We start from the raw sequence: 23,570 nt of genomic DNA, 5'->3' as shown, positions 1-23,570 counted from the left end.
AGTTTTTTTCTCATAGTATCTACACTTCACAAGATATTCAACTGAAATTTAGCATAGATATTACATTTTAGACTTCTCACCACGCGACATGGCGATTTCGATAGAAGATCTACAGGGTGATATTTTTTCTGGAACACTGCCACCTGTTCTTCTGCAGAACTTTTTTTTGGTGAGCAACTGTTAATTTGAAAAAATGTAAAAAGAAGCTTTGTTCTTATACTAAACTTTTCGGTATCTTGTAGTTTTGTCGTATCTACCAACGATTTCGAGAAAAAAAATTTTGAACGATTCTCTCGAAATTCTCGTAACTATGACAGGAAGGCCATTCTGTAATCTGTGGTAGATACGACAAAACTACAAGAGACCGCAAAGTTTAGTATAAGAACAAAGCTCTTTTTACATTTTTTCAAATTAACAGTTGCTCACCAAAAAAAAGTTCTGCAGAAGAACAGGTGGCAGTGTTCCAGAAAAAATATCACCCTGTAGATCTTCTATCGAAATTGCCATGTCACGTGGTGAAAACTCTAAAATGTAATATCTATGCCAAATTTCAGTCGAATATCTTGTGAAGTGTAGATACTATGAGAAAAAAACTTGAAAAATTTCAAACTTCAACACTCTGTATCTCGAAAACGAAACGTTTGCGACCCCATGTTTATGGGACTTTTTTTTCTTAAACTCACTTAAGGAATCCCCCCTTTTCGTTTGTACGTTCAATTTAGGAACACCCTGTATACTGCTCCACAAAAGTTGAGTTTGAGACTCTTTCAAAAGTTTCAAGTTTTTTTCACCAATTTGTTTATTATGAGAATTCTTAATATTTACTCACTCAACTAACTCAATATTCTGCCTAATTCTTTATAAGTTCCAGAGTTTCAGATGAAAACATATTTTAAGTAGGTATATTATATTTAGTATAGTAAAGTATAGTGTTCTGTGCAGGAGTGGTAGATCTTGGTCGTCAACGTCTCAGTCTTTCAGTAGCGTTTTCAGTTTCCAGTTATCAAACAAGGAGCAAAATAACCATTCAGATATAAGGGAGTAAACAAACAACTTTTAAACCGGTCACAAATTTTTCTGTTTTTCCGCAACTTTTGTGGAGCAGTATATATCTTGAATAGTTTTCCGTATATGATTTTAAGGAGATTGAAAGAATAATCCTGATGACCCTTGACGTGCCTATTCCACAGATTCGCTCAAGATTTGTGAATTTAACCTCACACAATTTTTCCGTATAATGATGTGTGTAGGTGCGCGATAGTTATCAATAATTCATATGTTTTTTTGGGACTTCTCGGTTTATATCAGAAAAAAATGACAATTCATTGTCGCAGGGGGTGTAATTTATCACGTGGGCAATATGTTTGACAACCTGGTTTAACGCAGACATCAGTGATATTCAGGATTCATATATATTTCCCACAATGTGTGCCCCTTGAAACGAATGAGTTGGGCAGATATCAAGATTGATGTGGCTGGGTTACGCCATGTTGTTTGACGCCATTGAGAGCGAAAAATTATACAACGTCGGGATAGGGTAGGTGGAAAAAGTCAGCATACAGGTCATATTTATGCTTTCCGTAATTTTTTCGTATCAGTCATCCTGTTAGGCAAAAATACAGTTTTTGTCCTATGGCTTGTTTGATTTTATTCGGGAGATTAGGCCGGAATTGATATACCTATACAGGGTGTTTCAAAAGTCCACCTCATAACTTTGATAAGTAAGAGTTCTAGTTAAAATAGATTTTTCAAGTAAATTTTTTCTCTTTCCAGATTCCCTTCAGAGATATAGGCTCTTGAACCAAATTTTTCTCAATAGAAAGTGTTGATTATTGTGAGCCTAATATTGGTGTCTCGAAAACGGTACATCCTAACGGCTTTAAAGAAAGGTAAAAAAATACTACTGGACCTTGTAGAAACTCCTTCTCCTTAAAGTATGAAAATTGGAAAAGGGTACAATTTCCTTTCAGCCCTGTCTGCGATCGAATTGTTGTTTTAAACCATTACGGATAATGTATAACTACAGAATAATTATTGGTGTATATATCATCTTCTTCCCTTCAATACTATTTGTTTTCATCTGTCTCTGTTTCTATATTCCTCAAAACAATATCTCGTATTTCCTACAAAAGATCCATTATCGTAACAATGCTCGCATTTCCACATTCAATATTTAATTCGAAAATTAGGTTGTATTGATTTCCTTCCATATAGGAACTTTCTATGTTCCGAAAATGTGATAAATTGGACGAGCAGTGAATTACACTGCGAATATCGGGGCTCAGAACATCAATCAACGTGATGTATAACAAAATGAATGTTTCCAGAAAGATTCATTACGACCGCACGTTGCGTGACTATGTTATAATATTCAAAATGGATCCTCCACGAAATAGCATGTAATTTTAATGTTGTTAGACCTCGTGAGCCTCACTTATATCTTCTCGAAAAAGGTGAAGTAAAACGAGAACCTGTATAGATTTTCTATTCCACGAGAATATTAGGGGACTTTCGATTATGGCTGAGTTTTTCCTTCTAAATTGTCTCCTACAATCTTCAAAGCCTTCTCAGTCGATAATTCACTGAAGTATGATTTCCATAAATGGAAAATCGATTGAATGACAAAGCAAGGCACAACGAAAAATAGACGCCCTTCTACTTCAATTTGAAAAAACCATGATTTCGTCACTTGAAAAATTACAAGAGTTGTAGATGCAGATGGCCAAAACGCTTTTTTCGCTGGTATACCTGATTCAATTCATTTCCCTATCGATCTCCAATTATTTTTTGATAACTATATAGTATAGTTATCTATTTTTAGCATTGGAATATATATCCATTTCATCCATACGATTTTATTTCACTGAATCGTTCGGACATTCGGTAAACCGTGTAATCATTAGGAATTATCCGAAAATTGCTCGATTTCAGGATGCGCCAGTAAATATGGCAGGTAGCTATTAATTTCCAATTCAGAATCCAATTTATTTCCGAGCATCACGAAACTAGACAGAGACAGGAAGTTCTGAAAATTCTAGCACTTTATACGTATTCTGTCTCGAATTCTATCCGGAAAAAGAACTATGAGTCTTATGAATAAATCTTTATATATCAAAGGAAATTCCTCACATTAGAAAGATTTCATATCATATATGCTTTCAGCGTATCCAAGTGATAGGATGAACGTTTTTGTTTCTCCTTTTCTCCTATTCTCGGAGAACACACCCGTCCAGGAAAAATGACACCTATTACTTGTAGCCTTTGTCTGGCATATCCCCAAACTTCTCTCCTCGGTTCCGTTACAGCACCATCAGCCATCCCATCGTTTTTATCGAAATTTAATGGCGGAATTGGTCACAGTTCGAAAATACTGCAATATATCAGATTTCTTCTAACGAGCTTCAAATAAAACAGAAAATTCAATGTGTGCTCGAACTATAAGTGATTAGCTCCTTCAAGAACATTGAAATAAAAACTGGGAAGTATTTTGACGAATAGAAAACTTTTGTTTTCGAGAAACTCGATAGTTTATTCAATACAAAAAAAACTCTGGTACAGGGTGTGTAAACGGAAACTGCTATAAATATGATAATTTTTGAAATAGCAAGATGAAAATCGATAATCGGGGTTTTTATTTAGATGGACATAAAACATGTTGCATTTTTCATCTGTAAAACTGAAATGAAGTTAAATGACTCAATCAATAAGGTTAATCAATCCTTTTTCTTCAACCCTTAAACGCCACTGACCACAATAAATTTGAAATGGTGTCATCAAGAATTTATTGAAGAAATGAGGATTGGCTATACTGATTATTTCACGGGATTTAAGCAAAGAAACTAAAAGAAGAATGACGGGTCAATATCAATATCTCTTATTTTTCGATGTGAAATCTTGAATAATGAGCCACGCACTTATCTCCTCCAATAACACAATGAAACAATTCTTTTTTTTCTCCCGAAAGGGCGTCTTTTGTAGATTCCTTTGTAAGACATCCCCCTAATTTTCGCGGAAGAAGGATTCTGAAAAAATGAACAGAGTAGCAATTAGGGAAGAACAACAATGTGCCGTTGTTTGTTGAATTTTTCGCTTGTGCCGCGTAGAACGCAATTCATCGGCAAATGCGAAATCACCATTAAATTACAGGCGCACATTAATAACCTAATTTATCATCGGACTAATGCTTTCGCGATATCGTGAATGTATATTCCTTCTTTACCCTGTACCGTTAAATTGGTTGGAAACGAAAATGCATTAATAACACCGAAATACCTAACCGGAACGGGAACTGTGCATACGTCACATTAATCTGGAACATTGTTTCGGGGTTTATAATTACATAGCTTTCGCTTTCGTGAATAATGTGAATAGCGCCGTTTACATTTTCCTCTGAAAAAATTTGCTACGTGGTAATGTGTGCTTATTCTAGAAGATTTCAATCTGAAGCTCAACACGATAAGTCTTATCCCTTATTATAATATATCTGACTCATGTGAATACTCAAGAATCCAGTATGCAGAAGGATAATGGGTTATCCGAGAGTTTCACGAAATTTGCAACACAAGAATTCAACAAATTATAGGACCGCAACCAAAACACGCTTAGGAAATCTCATGCAGAAAATTTCGAATGAAAATGAATCTACTTTATTCGGTACATATTCTTCTAGAATCACAGAAAAATCAGTTTTTGTAAACATGGCAATAATACACAGCTTACAATATTCATGAAAAAAATATTTTGATATAACCATAAAAATGCTTGTAACTCGAAAACTGTGCATGTTTTCGATGTTATACCGGCTTACTTTTTTGCAGAATTTATGCTATGTACACAGTGGGCAAAATTCGTTGTCTACTGAAGGGATCTCGAGAACTATAGCAGCTAGAAGAAAACGGATGACACATTCTCGAGCTCTTTTTTTCTGACTAATATAAATCTGAAAACAGAATTTTGAGTTATAAACAAAAATGAGATTTTGACGATTTCGAAAAGTTCTCATAACTTTTTTGTCTTTGAAGTAACAGATCTGAAACTTGAACTTTCTTAGGCACTTTAATATGTAGAATCTGCTGACAAAAGACTATTTCCAATTTAAAAATAACAAATTCGATAAAAATTTGCATTCAAAAACGCGAAAATTCACTTAATGATTCGAAATGAAAAAATATTTTGGGATCGTAAATGGATTCTTCGTAAAAAATTGCCTGTAGAAGGTTCAAGTTTCATACCTGTAACTTCAAAGACAAAAAAAGTTATGACAACTTATCGAAATCGTGAAAATCTCATTTTTTGCTTATAATTCAAAAACGGAGAATCGTAGGAGGCTACGGTATTCACCATTCTTTGTTTCCCTGAAAAAGAGCTAGGAAATGTGCCATCTGCTTTCTTCTGGCTTCTAGTTAGTAGACACAAAGTTTGCCCACCCTGTACATAAATGCGGGCATTTTCACTGATATCTATTCCTGACGGTCCTGGTCCTGAAGACTAATTGGCAAGTGTTGAAAACAAATCATTGATATTTGCACTGACCATTCAAAAAATTACTAGATATACTTTATTCACAACTGAGAAAGATCATCCTGTAGATGTTCCAGCACATCGTGCCCATCCCCAAACAACTCATAGACAACTCCTAGCACTTTTGTTTACCAGAAATCCTACTTTCAGCTGAAGTAGAGCTGGCAAACTCTGAAACGGGCTTCCAGATAACTGACAAACATTGAAAAAAAAAGAATTTTCGTGAAATGTATAAAACTTAGAGGGCATACGAAAATTTGGTCTCCATATTATGACGCAAAATAATACCTACAATACAATGAGTGATGAAAATTTCTCAGAAAAAAAAAACGTGAGTATTCTCCGAGAGAAATTTGCTTAGACATCCATCATGCGAAATAATTATAACTTAGTTTAGCTTCGTTGGATTGCGCTGAATATATTTTGGACTGAAGATTCTCCCAGTAAGGAGAGATGGGTTCTGCTGGAAGGTCAACATGTCCCGGTTGAGAATTGTGAACCAACCGGTCAATCGAAATAAATCAGCGTAAGTGCTCATTGTTGAAGGCCTACAATATCGGGAGATCTGAACACACCTCCTTCTAAATATAGCCGGCTTTGATGCAAATCGGATTTGTGTTTGCTATGAGTTCATCATCTCCTCATCTTCAACCGACAATTTCCATTTGAAATATTGAATTTGATGAATACGTTGTGAAATTCTGACTTGTACATACTTCTACGTTCATTTGTCCGTAAACCCTTCTCATCAAATAAGACATTAATTCATTTCTAAATTCAATTATCCAAGAACTAAAATGACAGCATGCAAGAAACAAAAAAGAAAACTCGATCCATGTCACTGAAAGATAGTTACTCCTCGTAGTCTGAAACGAATTAAACTCGCGTTATATTGAACCGGCATGGAAATGAACTTTGACTCGTCTGGTATCGATTCCCGCATAGGTTGTTCCATATAGTGTGACGATAAACAAACTTTGGTTTGATTGAATTCGGCTTCCACCCTCTGTGCTCGTGGGGGTATAGATATATGTAATAGCAATATGCGAAGATGAAAGAACGATGACGGTTCTATTGGGGAGAATGAAATGAGGTTTTTCGAAACATGATTTTTTTTGGTCCCCTTATCATGATCACCAATTAGATGTAACCAAGCTTCTATTAAGATGAAGAAGCTATTGATATCTAGAATGTCTGTGATATATCGTGCGAGTTAATTATCTGCAAAAAAACGAAGCTTCACGCATGCTGATGCTCATCTTATTTTGGTTGTACAAATGCTTTTACACTTTTCTGTCTTTTATGAGATTATGCTAAAGCAATCTTGCTTACTGTTATCATTTAGGGCAGATGAACCGTATAGGCAGACACCTAACTCATTACATCAGTGCATATACAAAATCGTTTTTTTAAATTACATGTAGATACGTGGATCATCCACTTTAAACAGTCTGTAATAAATATGTATGTCAAGTTCAATATATGAATTGATGAATTCGGCAAATTAACGAAAATTTTAAAAAATTAAAACGGCCGCAAAATGATGCCCACTTAGCTCTTTGATCTGCTTTCTATAATACGAGGATATATTGAAAAATTCTTAGCCTACCATAGAACCAAACAAAATTTCAATGTCAAAATATTTTATGCATTACTCAACATATTCTCCTCTTAATTGGATATATTTATTACAGCGAACCTGCAACGTTTCTAGACCTTTCAAAAAAAAAAAGTTTCTTCTTGCTCTGCAAACCAGACCTCCACAGCTTTTATTACTTCCTCGTTGGAAGAAAATTTGCGACCTTTCAAACTCTTTTTAGTTGAGGAAAAATATAATAGTCGGATGGAGCCAAATCTGGTGAATAAGGGGGGTGTTCTAGTAATTCAAACTCTAAATCACGAATTTTTTGCATAACAACATGAGATTTGTGTACAGGGTCTTTTCTCTTTAATTTTTTTCCTTAGGGTGGTCAGTACTGTCGAATAGTAATCTCCGGTTATTGTTCTACCCTTATCCGAAAAAATCAATCTTGATTACTCCATGGCAATCCCAAAAAACAATTCGGTTTAAGAAGTCTACATCGTTTTCAAATTGAGCACAGATCGAACGCGATGCTTCTACCCTTGCACGCTTTAGGTCAGCATTCAAACATTTGTGGATCCATTTTGCAGCAATTTTTCTGATTTCCAAATTGACGTGAACTGTATGATGAAGGCGTTCGTATGAAATATTCAGTGTTTCAGATCCGTTTAAGCACAATTCGAAGGTATGATAAAATCATGTCATGAACTGCATCGATATTTTCGGAGACTGACACAGAAACTGGCCTTCCCGATCGGTCATCATCTTGAATGGAAAATTTACCTCTTTTGAAGCTTGCAGTCCAATTTTTCACGGTCGCATACGAAAGCCATTGATCACCAAGGGTATTAAGCATGTCTTCGTAAATCTGCTTACCTCTTAACCCTACTCCAATTTTTCTTCTTCTTCTTCTTCTTATGTTAGGCCTTAGGCCTGTTCTTGACGATCTTTTAAGTCTAATGCTCAGTTCTGCAGAAGTAACTGCGATGTAGACTGCCAGCTGTCTCCAATTTTTCGATTTTCACAATTTCGGTGGACATCTTCTTTCTCTTAATTTATCGCGTAACTCTGGTTTACTTTTTTGACCTCAAACTTCACACTGACACTTCTAATGAGTTATTGTTCGTTGCAATGGTAACGCAATATTTTTTTATGCATAGAAATAGTCTAGGCTAACTAGATATCAATACATCGTATGTTTTTCAAATTTTCAATTGCTTCCATAACCAACTCCGCTTCAACCATTACCCCTTCTGTAGGATGAATAGAGTAGATTATTTTTCTTTCCATTTCTAGAGATGCCTACCTATCTACCACCATTATTCGTCCACGTCCGACGAATTTATCAGCATTAAATCCTATCAATTCGGTGTCCGGCCGTAGCAAAATGCGGGTTCCTCCTAAGTGAATCAATATTTCGCAGTGCCAAAACTCCCGTCATCCGGTCTGGATGGAATAGCGACAATCTAATTGAAATATCGTGGATTGAGTGATTTACGTGGAAGCGTGTATGGAACGCTCGTAATCAGTCCATTTCCGATTTCCAGACGAAACGGCACGATCGGTCTGGCCCTTTTTTGCCCGTCCCATCCCGGAGGACGCCAATAAAATCATTGCAGATTGTAGATATCCACGGCAAGATGTATTTTTCATCTTGTACGATTTTCGGCCGGATAGATGGGAGACGATACATATGGAGGAAACGGATGCTGTGATCTCGGGAGATGAAAAAATGATATATTGGCATTGCCATGCAAGATTTAGTGAGTTTTATGGCTGGGGAAAGTTCTGTTGTTGGTTTATATTCCTCATTGGTTTTATGGCGAAATTTTGATGGAAGGGTAGATCGATTCTTGTGTGCAACCCTCCAATAGAACCGTTTGCGAATGAAAAAAGTACTTGAAATCCTACACAATGGGTTACTTTCAACTTGCAGTAGGTATTTCAACTTTCAGGTAGAGGTCATCAAAATAAGTCATTTCATTAAAAATTGTCTATATCAATTATTCCATATGGCTGAGCTACAACCCATAGATGTTAGACAAAATTTCATAAAATTTCAAATACTTGACTGTGGATTAGTTGACAAAATTTTGGTAACGTGCGATTTAGAGTGAAAAAAGTGTAGAAAATTGAGAGAGTTTATTGAAAGTGCTCATTTTGATAAAGTGCTATTATTGTTACCCTATTTCATCTCATTTTTACGACTATAGTTGGCGCGTTCGAAGATTGTGGTGTGAAATAATGTGTGAATGATTCAGACGAATTGTATTGGTGAGATTTTGAACTAATATTTTATTCATTTACACTTTGTCCTAAGTATTTTTCTATCAGTTGGTATCGAAATGAGACATTTCATAAAATCGTTTAAATTGCAATGAATGCTTCAGTACCAAGTTCATTGGATTAGATGCATCAGGTCACTCTTGAGAGAATCATAATTGTTGTGTCGTACAATTTAGGGTGAAAAAAAAATGTAGAAAATCGAGGCAGTTTCTTGAAAGTGCTTATGTTAGTTATGTTGAAAAAGTGCTATGATGTTTCCCCATTTCATCCCATTTTTACGACGATTGTTGGAATGTTCGAACAAGAAGATTGTGATGCCCATTGTGAAAAAATTCGTAAATAATTTAGACGAATTCTATTGGTGAGATTTTGAAGTATTATTCTATTTTTAACACTTGTGTCCGAAGTCTCTTCTGTCAGTTGGTATCGAAATGAACCATTTCATAAAATCGTGTAAGTTATAAAAAAATAATGAGAACAAGTCGGCAATCCTAAGTTTCCATTTTCTCTACCACGTAAATATTGAACGAGCCAATATCCTAAACGAAACCACATGGTAGAATGAGCAGATAAGTCTTTTCCCACTGCTTTGACATAATTCAGGTAACAAACGGTCTAGGGTCGTATTAGGATCTATTTCAGTAATCATTTTCAATTTTCTTTTCAACTTTTTCATTTTGAAAGTTTTGTATAGGTAATTATTTTGGTGAATCATTTTATTTTGACCAGTTCTCCCTTCTGTTGAAGAAAAAGCCCCACCTTTGAATACTCCCTGTATGTTATTACATACAATTCTAGGAACACATTTTTCTACCAGAGGAAATTTTGTTCTGTGGCCAATTGACAAAACTGTGTTTAGGCTATAATTTTTTTTATAATGGACTTTTGTTTCTCGTTCAGTATCAAGTGAGGGTACAAACTTCACTTCCTTTATGAAGTAAAAGGAAAGGTCATAGAGAAATGAGGTTGGGATCGAAAATTTATAATCTCGATGTTCCTCATAAAATAAGGAAAATTACGGGATTACTGGAAATTATAAAAGATAAGAAACGGTGTAATTTAGTCGCATCCTTCGGCAAGTAAAGTCCCTTAAATACCGATATTATATTTTCACCTCACATTCCTGGCAGCTTAACTCCAAGGTCGTCTCCCTACGCGCCGAATAAATTCACCCAAATAAAACGAAATGAATTCCAGAATCCCTAATATTCCCATCTCACCGCCGCCATAGCCCGAAAGCAGAACTGATGATTCAAGGGCGGCTCGTCAGAGGAGGCAAGGGAGGCTAAGCCTCCTCATAAAGCTTAGAGCTAAAATACATTCACTTCGGGCATGTCCTCATTTTCAGAAAGTAATTTCTATATGAATTTTCCGAACACCTGAACTAGATATTCAGATAAAAATTAGTTCATTTTTCGGTCCTCCGCTCATAAAAATCCAGCATAACAATCATACAATCCACCGGCTGCGTACGCGTCCGCCGCGTCGAATGTGAATATTTCCTAGTACTGCCTATTCGGACGGAGGCTGTTGGGCCTGCTGCCTCCGTTGATAGTGTAACTCACGCATACGTTCTCTGGACTCGCATACTAGCCGAACAAGAATTCAGCTGACTTACTGTACCATATTCGCCCGTAAAATGTACCAGAGGAGGCTCAGCTCCCCTGTTCTCCATTGATTCTTTCGTGCCGTCTTCGACTATATTCGCTTGATCTCCGACGGTAGGGGCAAAGAGGTAGGGGCGTTGTCCGGCGGTAGTTGTTATGATTTCAATTTTCAATTTGAATGTAACGACTTCGTGGAGAACTGGAACTTAGGGAACTTTGTGATATATTCTTGTTAAGATAGGTTGTTTTGTTAGGGCGTTAGGGGTAAGTACTGATACGGATCAAAAAATAAAATGGAATTGAATATTGAGAATTAACTGTACACGTTGAAAACCTTTACAAGACCTCCACCAAATTTAATTACACTAAAGTCTACCGAAAATCATCAGAATAGAAGTTTCAGTGTTGTTTGGTACGATAAATGTGATTGGTTAACTGGATCGATCAAACGGGAAAAATTATTTTGCTGGCCATATTTACTATTTTCTCATCAAACAGAATATACTTCATGGTTCAAAACGGGGTTTTCAGATTTGAACAATTTACGGCGATCTATCGAAAGGCATAACAAGTAAAAGGAGCATATAGCATCCTCTTGCATTCAAAATTAATCTTAGAACTGAGAACTTTTCATTATGTTGAAGAAGTATACTTTATTGACTGATAAGAGTTTGTTCCAACACTCCTCGAAAACTATTAGCCTCCTCAGCTCTCATGACCACGAGCCGCCACTGTGATGATTTCACCCCCGGGTATCCAGCATTCTCATCTGCGAATATTCAGCCGATTTTAATAACAATATCCCATTGCTGGGGTGCGCTACCGAGCATTATCATATCTGGTGTTTCTCTCTTCCGTATAGAAAAACGGAGAAAAAGACGTCGTCGGTGGTTGATTCCACACGAACAGGTATCCAGACGCCGTTATATTTGTGGGGGAGGCGGGTAGGCATGTTCCCGGAGGGCGAACATGTTCCTGCGGGGCAATCTATACTAATTTCCTTTAATGGGGAATGATGATTCTGCACCCATCCCACACTTGCCAAAGTGATTGCCCTACGGAAATTGCCCCAGTTTATGGCGAAGAGGTCTATCTGGCTGCGTTACTTAACGTCATGAAGCATACGAGGATGTATTGATATCTAGTTAGCCTAGACCAGTTCCATGCATAAAAAAATATCGCGTTACCATAGCAACGAATAATAACTCATTAGAAGTGTCAGTGTGAAGTTTGAGGTCAAAAAAGTAAACCAGAGATACGCAATCAATTAAAAGAAAAAAGATGTCCACAGAAATTATGAAAATCGAAAAAATGGAGTATCGAGGTAAGCAGATTTAGGAAGATATGCTTAATACCCTTGGTGATCAACATCCTTCGTATGCGACCGTGAAAAATTGGACTGCAAGCTTCAAAAGAGGTAAATTTTCCATTGAAGATGATGACCGATCGGGAAGGCCAGTTTCTGTGTTAGTCCCCGAAAATATCGATGCAGTTCATGACATGATTTTATCAGACCGTCGAATTGGGCTGAAACGGATATCTGAAGCACTGAATATTTCATACGAACGCGTTCATCATATATAGTTCACGTCAATTTGGACATCAGAAAAATTGCTGCAAAATGTTTGAATGTTGACCAAAAGCGTGCGATTTGAAAACGATGTAGACTTCTTAAACCGAATTGTTACTATGGATGAGACTTGGGTACATTTCTTCGATCCAGAAACAAAGCAACAATCGATGGAATGGCGACACTCTGATTCTTCAAGAAGTTTAGTGTCCAAAAGTCTGCTGGAAAAGTTCTTGCTTCAGTTTTTTGGGATTGTCACGGAGTAATTAGGATTGATTTTTTGGTTAAGGGTAGAACAATAACCGGAGATTACTATTCGACATTACTGACCACGCTACGGGAAAAAAATTAAAGAGAAAAGACTCGAAAAGCTATCCAAAGGTGTTTTGTTTTTGCAGGGCAACTCCCCTGCACACAAATCTCATGTTGCCTTGCAAAAAATTCGTGATTTAGGATTTGAATTACTAGAACACCACCCTTATTCACCAGATTTGGCTCCATCCGACTATCATCTCTTTCCTCAACTGAAAAAAGTTTAAAAGGTCGTATATTTTTTTCCAACGAGGAGGTAATAAAAGCTGTGGAGGTCTGGTTTGCAGAGCAAGCAGAATCATTTTTTTGAAAGGTCTAGAGACGTTGCAGGTTAGCTGTAATAAATGTATCCAATTGAGGGGAGAACATGTTGAGTAATAAAATATTTCGACATTGAAATTTTGTTTGGTTCTATAATAGATTAAGAATTTTTCAATATATCCCATCTCCCATCTCCCATCTCAATTCTATCGACTGGTCTAACATCATGAGCGATTCAGACGTCGATACGATTTGGAGCATATTTCTGAACAAAACACGAGAGGCTGTTTCAGCTAACGAGCAGATAAGGATTGTCCGAACACACCCATTAAAACCGTGGATCAATGAGCGTATTCTACACCTCGTCAGACAGAAGAAATCTTTGTGGAGAAAATACATTCGAAACAGATCAGTAGAGAATTATGAGAATCATCGATCTTTCTCAAACTTCGATTCGAAGTCTATTTATCATGCGAAATCCTCTTACGAAGAAAAACTGGTCAATTCTGGAAATAAAAAGAGACTATTCAAGTATGTGAGATCCTCAATCAACTCAAAAGTTGGTATTCCCACTGTAAGGGAGCAATCAGGGAAATTGTGTGGCACTTACGTCGAGTCTGCTAACGTCCTATCCGAAACCTTCGCTTCTAATTTTACTGTGGAGCCGATGGATTCTATTCCCACTCCTAATGTGGACCGCATCGCTGCAGACATACCAGACGTCATGATTACCCAACAAATAATCAAGAAGTATATATTGGATTTGAGAGTGGATACCGCGCCGGGTATTGATGGGATCACCACTCGTCTGCTTAAACAATGTGCTGAAGCCTTCGCTCCTCCCTTGAAGATTCTGTTCTCGAGATCTGTCAACTCATCCTGTATTCCATCCGACTGGCTCAATGCGTCCATAACTCCCATATTTAAAAAGGGTGATAAACTAGATCCCTCTAACTATCGCCCCATAAGTATACTTTCTGCTGTTTCTAAGGTTCTGGAGAGGATCATAAGCGACCACTTGCAACAATTCTGCTTGGATAACGAGTTGATCCCAAAATCTCAGCACGGGTTCGTACCAAAACGCTCCACAACAACGAACCTCCTCTCGTGCGTTGCCGAATGGACTAAGGCTTGGACTCTGGATCACCTGTTGACGTGATATACTTGGATTTTTCTAGGGCGTTCGATAAGGTGCCTCACAGGCGTCTCCTCGCCAAGTTGGAGCATCTGGGTGTTAGAGGAGGACTGTTGCGCTGGCTCAAGTCTTTTCTCTGCAATCGCAGGTTTCGTGTACGTGTGGGTGGTGCTTATTCCACCACTGAGAAACCGGTTACATCGGGTGTTCCGCAAGGATCATTGTTGGGACCCATCCTCTTTGTTTTATATGTTTCTGATTTGCCTCCACTTATTCGGTCCTTCATCTCTACATTTGCTGACGATACTAAACTCTACGGCTTTCCTCTTCTACAGGGTGATCTCCTCCAGAGGGACCTTGATATCCTCATGGAATGGTGCCTTGCCTGGATGTTGCCACTGAATGTCAGCAAGTGTTGTGTACTTCACATAGGCAAAAATAATCCAAAATTGTCCTATTGGATCGACGGTTGTAGACTGGAGTCAGTGACTCGCCATGTTGATCTGGGAGTTGTTGTGGATTCAGATTTGTGCTGGTCATACCATGTGGCAGCAGTTGCGGGTAGGGCGAGGCAGGTCGGGTACTTGTTGGCTAAGACCTTCAGGAACTCCAGTATTCCGACTTGGAAGTTCTTATATAGAACATATATTCGCCCCATTATGGAGTACGCTGGACAGGTGTGGTGGCCGTCGACCAAATACGATGAAAACTTACTGGAATCCGTTCAACGCTGGACCACACGCCTGCCATATTCATATCAGCGACCGTCCTATGAGGATCGCCTCCTTATATTTGGTCTGTCCAGTTTTGCAGAGCGTCGGGCCAGGGGTGATCTCATTTTCACATTTCGTGCTGTACATGGCCACTTTGGGGAGGAACTCGAAAACATGTATCGCCTTAACACCAATAGTTTGAGAGGTCATCGCTTCAAGCTACAGAAGGAACCATTCAAAACATCGATTAGACAGAGGATCCTTTTCAACAGAGTGTTCAATCAATGGAATCGTCTGCCGACTACAGTTGTGGAGGCTGCCTCGGTGAACGCCTTCAAAAACAGGTTGGATGAAATGCGCATTTTGCTCTGATTTTGTGTTGTTTTATAAGTTAGAATTCTTCTCTCACGATTGTTAGTTACAGAATTGTAGATTTATATTTTTTGGATTTATAGGTTTACCTCAATCCTAGTTATAATGTAAATAAATAAATAAATAAATATCGTCGTAATCTGCATTAGAAGAATTTTGATCACGATTTTTTCATCAATGACCCAAATCTGCTGCAAAAAATCCTTCCTGGGAGTAAGAGTGCAAAACTGTAAAAACTAAATTCAAATATCCTTCTATGTCTTAGTTATCAAAGCATATCATTTGATTTCAGTAGATAAAATATGTCTAGAAATATGGTTCCTAGTTAGTTTCGAAAAGTCTATCACAACGTTCGTGTTATGTTTCTATTATTGGATTGACTTCTTTGGGCTTCACAAATACACACCTTTCACATAATGCTAAGATAATGGGTTTGAAAATATGAGAATTTTACGGTGTCTCCTTATAACTTATTCTTTATTACACAAATTAAGCTTGCAAGTACTATTCTTCCGATAAGTTTCTGAATCCATATCGAAATTTCTGAAGAATTATCGCCACCACTGCGATAGCAATCAACCAATCACCAGGTCTAATGATTGTGGATGAATTGAAAGGCAAAACAGGTTTAACTTGCAATGAAAGATAACAAGGGGAAGCATACTTTTGAAGATAATGCGTTTGTATATCGTCGTCAGTTGAGAATTGGAAAGTGTAGGTAATTTGATTTGGAAATGTTAACTTCTGTATTTTTCTATTAAAACTTTTAGAATATTTCGGAGGTATGTCATCCTAGATCAGCATATTATTGTGGGTTGTGCATACATATAGTTATTCATATTTGTATTTCAAATTTAAACTACAAATCTGAAATTCATTGAAAACATTATATTGATTCAACCTTCCCTAGAAGACATGAAAACCTTACTGAGGAACTCCGCAAATCTTGATTCTTGGTAGTAATAGGGGAATATACTATTTGAATTCAAGAGTACATACCACTTATCCATTTTTCTATCATCCTCCCCCGGTTATGCCGGCTTGAATCTCACGAAATCGTTTTGTTACAGAGGCACGGATGATGTCCAGCGTTCAATAGAATTGTTAGATCGAGTGCTCTCCGAGTTCGACGATGTGGAAAATGCGAATCAAGTGCAAAATGTAAGTACCTTGAATGTGCAAATCCTTTGATTTATGCGCTGAGCTTCTAAAATTCTCTGTCCCCCTTCTACTCGATGCAACCATCCACTTATTTTCAGAATTTATGTGAGAAAAGCGATTGGCTCTGTGATTTGTAAGGGCATATAATAATTATTGCTTTATATCTAGTAAAAACAGAAACTGTGTTTTTTGAGGATATTGAGAATTGAACAAAGAAGATAGTTCATGATGAGTGGACGCAGTAGTCCCAGAAAGAAACGAAACAGAAACAAAAAACTACTCAAATTCAATCATGTTATATTTTTTATCATCCCGATATGAGACCTTTGATTTTTTTTTAAACAAAGCAAAGGAAAAGTTTCAATTTCTTCGAACAGCATATTGGAGATTCGAGGTCCAACCGTTTAAGGAGTTTTATTAGCTATAAAAGTTCTTATTTTTTCATAATCTGCATTTGTAGACCAACTCCATTAACTGACTGCATAGTGCAGAATAATGATATGTTCTAGTGTCGATTGGGCACTATTGACTCTCCCTGTATCTTCAATTATTGATTTTATAGATAACAGAACGTATTTTTGACACCAATTTCACAATGACCGTAAAAGTGCCTATACAAGCACAGACGAACTGCAGTCCAGGACTAAAGATACGTAGATCTTCAGTGCAACTGCATAACAATGTTTTGAAGTTTCAGTTCACATTGAGAGTCCTGGACTGCAATTCGTCGTTGCGTGTATAGACATTTATACAATGATTGAGTTCTTCATCAATATGGACTCCCAAAAGTTCTTGTGATGAATCTGTTTACAAATTTGTCTATCAATATTTTATCGCGATGTAAGAGCTTATTCTCTCATAACCAAGTCCTGAAAAATGTGAACGTTTACCAATTTCCTTAAACTTTCTCAGATCCAACAACTGACCAGTTCGACCTCAACGCCTCAGCTACGTCAACTCAGCCAAAATTCAACAGGTAGCAACGTGTCGTCCACAACCCCAGAAGACGAAAGTCCATCATTGGGCCATCAGTCCGAGGACGATGGCTACATGAGCATGAACGGCCGAAAACCGAAATTCAATCTGGCGTTTAAACCTCTGCCAGAAGTACCCGTCCATCATGAGACTGCCTGCCTCTCTCCCATCCATCCGCCTGCCGACGATGACTTTCCCCCGCCCCCAGAAGAAGCCCAGAGACTCATTGCCACTCTCTTACCAAAGTAAGTAATCAAAGTTGTTCTCCTTCACGTTACTTTAAGTGTTAAGATACATATTAGAACTTGACCTTCATTGTTCATGAAAAAAGGAACTGAGTCATTCTAAATCTGCTTCCCCAATAGGTAATACTCCTTCTGACAAAAATAATGTATTTGTTATCTAATATCTTTGAAACGTCACATTTTGAAAAAACCATTTCAACCGTTTTCCAAAAAAAATTATTTTAAGTAATTAAAAATGAAAAATGAAAATGGGTATTTAAAATTTAAAGTGTTTCGTTTCAATTGCACAAGTTGGCAACATCGACTAAAATATGCGTTGATAATATAGAACAACAAATGCACTATCTTGATGAGATAGACAAAGATGGCTGTCTATGAAGTCTGCGACGAACGAGGAAGGTCGTAAAATTTCAGGGAATTTTTATGGCCGGTTGCTGTTGAGGCTCGCTACTGAGTACACGCCTTATGATGGCTGTGAATCAACAGCTGTTATGTTATAAACAAGCCATTGTTCTTTTCTTCTTCTAGTAGGCGCTGTTGCCAAATCGTAAATTAGAGACGAAGCGATTTAAATTTTAAAACCTCATATTTGAAGAATGATTTTGAATACTTTCCGCGGTGCATTTGAAAAATTCAAGAGCTAGACGATAGAAGAAGCAGGTGTGGCAAGATTTCATAGAGAAAACTCTAAAAAGGATTTCATAACATACAGTGGTCGGAGCAATGATAAATCATTTTTTTACTGTTATAGAAAAAGAGAGGAAAGGAATTATCTTTTTTTTTACATTCCGACAAAACAACTACCTTGCGCCACCTATTCTGTTAGATACAAAGAGTTAAATAGCTGAGTGTTCATAATTTCATGAAATCTTTTTTTATACATTTTCCCTCCATATAGCAAATAAGAAACTCAAATCATTTTTTCAAATTCCTTATGCATGCACCTTTAGAAATGTCCCGACCCCATTGAATTCCACTCTTCTGACCTCAATATTCATATTTCAGAGTTTCACCAGTACACCGACCAAAAACCAACAATTCGAAGAACAGATCATTCCCGCTTACGCAACTTCCAACTAGAATTGAAACCATTCCTCCGCCGCAGAAATTCCAGAACAACAGTGAAAGTCCCAGTTTGGTTAATGGACTGCCTGACCCAATTCACAGTGCTACGCAAACAACACTGGTAAGCAAAGAAGTTCAGATCCAATTGTCTTTGTCTACTCGGCTAGGTGTATTCAACCCTAATCGTCCGTAGAGAATTCCAAGAAAAATTAAGTTACCTGAACTGTCTAAGTAAAAACCAATCCATATGAATTAAGCTCCGTTCTACATTGAGCTACTTTATATAAAAACTAGTCCCCTGAAAATTTTTACAAAAAAACTGGATTGACAATCACGAAAATTCGATTTTGTCCAACTAAGGGTCTTTATGTATCAGCATCACTATCAGTCTTCATCATTGAAATAACGATCACTATGATTGTGATAGTGATTACTAAAATGAAAATCATGCTTAAATAGACCCTGTTTTTTTTTCATTTTAATTGACTATTCAAGTCACTAATTTCTTAGCAGCTTCTACTTTAAAAACTATATTGTCGACAATACTTATCAATTCCTAATTACGACTCTGTACTTTTCAGCCTAAAACTCGCCACCAACGTCCATATGGATGGGAGAATAACGATTTCACCCTGAACCCACCGCCTCCGCCTCCTGGGTATAGGTTCGGTAGTTTACCTTTCCAACACTTAGGATATCCACTTACATCCCCAACGAGGGTACCACCAAGAACCGTACCGACGGCGTTGGAAAGGCACAGGGAAGTGAAGAGAAGAGTGAGCGAGGACAACCTATCCAGTGATCTGGACGAACCCGGTCTTCGTCCACTTAGCGAGTTGGCGGATGACGAGCATTTCTCGGATGACTCTCTGGAGGAAATGCTTCCCCCACCACCCCCGAACTGTAATAAAAGAGCTAGCATAGCATGGGAAGTTCCTCTGGATGACGAATCTCTCTTAACGCCTGGAAGTACAAAAGTTATCGGTCGAAGAAGAAAAAAATCAGGATCGTTTTCTAGCACAAGTTCTATACCTAATAAAATTAAGGAATTGGACGACTGGCCCGATCCCCCGCCATGCACAACCGAAGACGAGGTCACTTCGCCATTCTCTGATTCCGACGATCATATAAATCTTCCCGCAGAACTCAATAACCTGAATATTTCTGGCACAAGTACATATATCGTGAGGAAGAATAAGAAAGATAGAAAGGCACTACTTAATCAATGTAGCACAGTTACCTCGAATTCCTCCTTGAACTCCCGACTGAGCTCGGATTTGAGCATACCAGTATCCAGATTCAGCGGAGATCTTAATTCTTGCTTCAGTCGAGAATTGAACACCCCAGCTTCTAGATATAGCGTGGATTTGAGCAATCCACAATCCCGCCTTAGTCAAGAGCTCAACTCTCCCAAGTCTAGATACAGTTTAGACTTGAATAACTCGAGACGTTTGAGCCAGGAACTTAGCAGTTCCCCCTCGAGACTGTCCGCTGATTTATCCAGCTCTAGATCAAGCACCCCCCGTAGCAAGCAAGGCAACGAGTTCCGAAAACACAGTACCACCTTCGACAATATCAAATCATTGATAAGAGAAGGTAGTATCGACAGTTATAATGCCCCACCTGTTGAATGTGCTAACGAATTTAACCCTGCATCATCTCCAATTGTTCGTGTTGTATCTCTACCCTCACTGAATGCTGAAGATTCGACACCTAGACGAGAGCTTGGAGTAACGGTAGAAGAGGAGGAGGATGCAGAGAGCTCCCAACAAAGCGCTGAGATCTCCCCTCTTAGAAAAATTGAACAGAATATTACCGAATTGTTGGAGCGACGCGATATCGAAATAGTACAGAACGATAAATTCATATTGAACGGCGTCGATTCCATCCTACACTACAAACAAAGGGCGAAGAGAAAAGCTCCTGCTAAAAATTCTAAAGATTGTAAGAACGACGATAGACAACAGAAGTCGAATGATCTAATGAAGTCGAGCAGCCATAATGAGATACAGAGAGATGAAGAGTACTACAGGCAACTGTTGATTGAGGGAGGATCGCCCTTCCCCCGAAGGAGTGGCATACAGAAATCCGAAAGTGCTAAAGAAATGCTGATTGCTCACAGAGAAAGAGAGCAGAAACCACTGCCAACCTCAACTTCAGCTGATTTTCCAGTGAGAGTAGAAGTGATGCAGCACGAATTTCCACCTTTGCCGCCGTCTCCAGTGGAGGAAGATGAAGATGAGTATTCCGAGATTATCCAATTGAGCCAAAAACACAGTCCAGACTCTTTGCCCAACGGTAAAGAGCCACCTTTAGTGCCTCCTCATAGAGATCAAATTTCGAATAGTTTGAAAACACGTTCAATGGACGCTAACTACAATAGAGGTAGACGTGGATTTTTTAGTTCCTCTAACAGAAATATCCCGAGTGAACGCCGCACCTTACCGACAGAATTACAGGATTCCAAACGAAGGTTCTTTCAGAAGAGGGCCTCGCAAAGTCCTCAAGAAGAAATGCATCTTCAAACTTCTTGTAGCTTGCCGGAAACGCCTATTTTCGCTAGAGGTTGTGATATTCCTCGTACTCCTCATAGACGTGCACCCGAGATACCTAGCAGAAACACGGCTCCAAGACAAAGCAGTACCCTAGGGAGTCTAAACACTATCGGTAATTTGTCCTCTGGTGGTCTATCGACAAGTGGATATCGGAGAGGCAATTCTACGGGCTTCGAGCAGGCTGTGGTTGGTACGGAGTTGCTACGACTAGCAGGAGGTCCTGGAAGAGGTTGGTATCCTAAACAGAGGAATAGAAGACCCGTGTCGATCGAACATTTGGATAGGATGGCGCCTGGCCATAACCCTTGGGAATCTAACAGAAAGCCGCTTACTCTTCCTCCGAATTTAACCCCAAAGTTCTTCCAAAGATCCCCTAGAGACGCTTTAAGACGTGTAACTAGTCTGCTCATAAGGAAAGGTGAGTTTTTCCAGCCGTTTTTCTCACAATCACATTTCAACACTCAAAGTAGCGTCATAATCTCATCAGGGATACATTTATCGAGGCAAATGTGTTTACCATTATATTTTTAAGCTGTATATGGGCTTTTATCTCAGCCTTCAATACTTTTCGATAATGATGAGTACCAGATTGGGATTAAACTGTAAATAACAATCTACTGGCAAGAGTCGACTTCCAAAACGAGTAATTATATGAGGGAAGGTGCTGACAGAGTCAGCACTTCATAATACATCCCTTTATCTAAGCGAACTAACGAATAAAATACCTAAATCCCTTTGGTATTTTCAAATATGTTGAATGTTTTCTATTTCACGTCTTCTACTCGTCATATTGGAAGCATACTTGAGTCTATTGGACATCAAAAAAATTTTTGTGCTACTGTTCAACTAAAATAGCTCACGTTCTAACCCACTGGCACTTTCATCACTGTATAACATTTTCGTGTATAATAATGATTTTGGTTAACTTGTGTTGAAGTCTTTCATTATGTAGGACCAGATAATCTAAATTCCAATTCAATTAAATTTCAAGAGCAAGAATCAAAATATGCTGATGCTATCTATCAAACCAACCTAAATGAAAGTTATATACATATATATATTTATATATCTATTGTTATTTAGGGAATAGACTGATAATGGTTTCTATTTAAACTCTTTATTCAACGCCTCGCTTTAAGAATTTTTTCATTCCTTCTTCAGCCTTCTACAATAGTAGCACTGAGTGGGCCATCTTGTGGCGAATAGCGAAAACTGGTCTCAAGATATGAAGATTCCTGCAGTTACTCTTTTGAATGGGACTATGAGCACCAGATGTCAGCACCACATTTATTCTCGCTTGTTTGGTCACAAAGAGAATGATTCATTTTTTTACGAATTCTATGTGTGTTCTCGATGCCCTTGACGTTCAGTCGTTATTTATCTCCACACGATTACCTGAATGAGTGCTTCCATTTCCAATGATTCATCTATTATCATATTCAAACTCTGTATCGGTCAGCACTTCGTCTGTACAGATCAATAAACGTGCCCAATGGAACGAATGTGTTTCGTTCTATTATTCATCTTCAGATTTCGGTGTTAGGGAATGTTGTTGACTCATTTCTTATTTTAGTTCTTGGAAACCTGAATGCAGCGTTCTCGTCATTCCCCAACTGTATTTGGCAAAACGAACATTCATTTTCTACGAGAATAGTGAGTCACTCCGTGTATATTTCGAAATAATTTTACAAAACGTCTGCGGTTCATAAAGGAAATGTGAAACTGGAAATACTCATTTACCGGTGGATCATACTTGGCCACTCAACTCAGATAGGTTGATAGGTGTAATTCACTGCTAAAATCTAATAATGATTATTGTTGAACGTGATCCATTTTCGTTTTTTCATCGAAATTCAGTGAGAGAAATTTTGAAAAGAATATAGAAAAGAGAAACTTCGAAAATATTTGCTAGGTGGCTCCACTAATTCTGCTCTGTCGAATATTTTCCATGAAACTTTCTCTGAATGAATGCTCTCATTGCTACTTCTGACTCAATAGCAGGAGCAGTTATTGATTTTCACTCATTTTCTCTCTCAGGGAAGCTGCCATTTCATAATTTTCCGAACTCTCGGAACGGAATCATGATTCACAGTCCCGATATAGATTAGAATATCTGGTTCTCTCGAAAAATGCTTTTATGAAAGAATCGACCTCTTTACATTCTTTATATTCAACATTACTGAAGAAAGAGCTTCCATTATCTGAATGGAG

At 37.9% G+C, this 23,570-nt stretch overlaps 1 protein-coding gene across 1 annotated transcript in view; it reads left to right on the top strand.

Moving 5' to 3' along the window:
• Positions 1–23,570, top strand: part of LOC123310726 — a 274,289-nt gene that overhangs the window by 222,937 nt on the left and 27,782 nt on the right. The window contains exons 4-7 of the mRNA XM_044894357.1: positions 16,429–16,519; positions 17,432–17,739; positions 18,745–18,925; positions 19,386–21,777. Coding sequence (XP_044750292.1) covers positions 16,429–16,519; positions 17,432–17,739; positions 18,745–18,925; positions 19,386–21,777 — 2,972 coding nt within the window. The remainder of the gene's footprint in view (positions 1–16,428; positions 16,520–17,431; positions 17,740–18,744; positions 18,926–19,385; positions 21,778–23,570) is intronic.

Source organism: Coccinella septempunctata, chromosome 4 (assembly GCF_907165205.1).
Source record: "Coccinella septempunctata chromosome 4, icCocSept1.1, whole genome shotgun sequence".
NCBI classification, from domain to species: domain Eukaryota; kingdom Metazoa; phylum Arthropoda; class Insecta; order Coleoptera; family Coccinellidae; genus Coccinella; species Coccinella septempunctata.
Note: the sequence above shows the minus strand (reverse complement) of the source record. Positions and strands in the feature narration are given on the sequence as shown.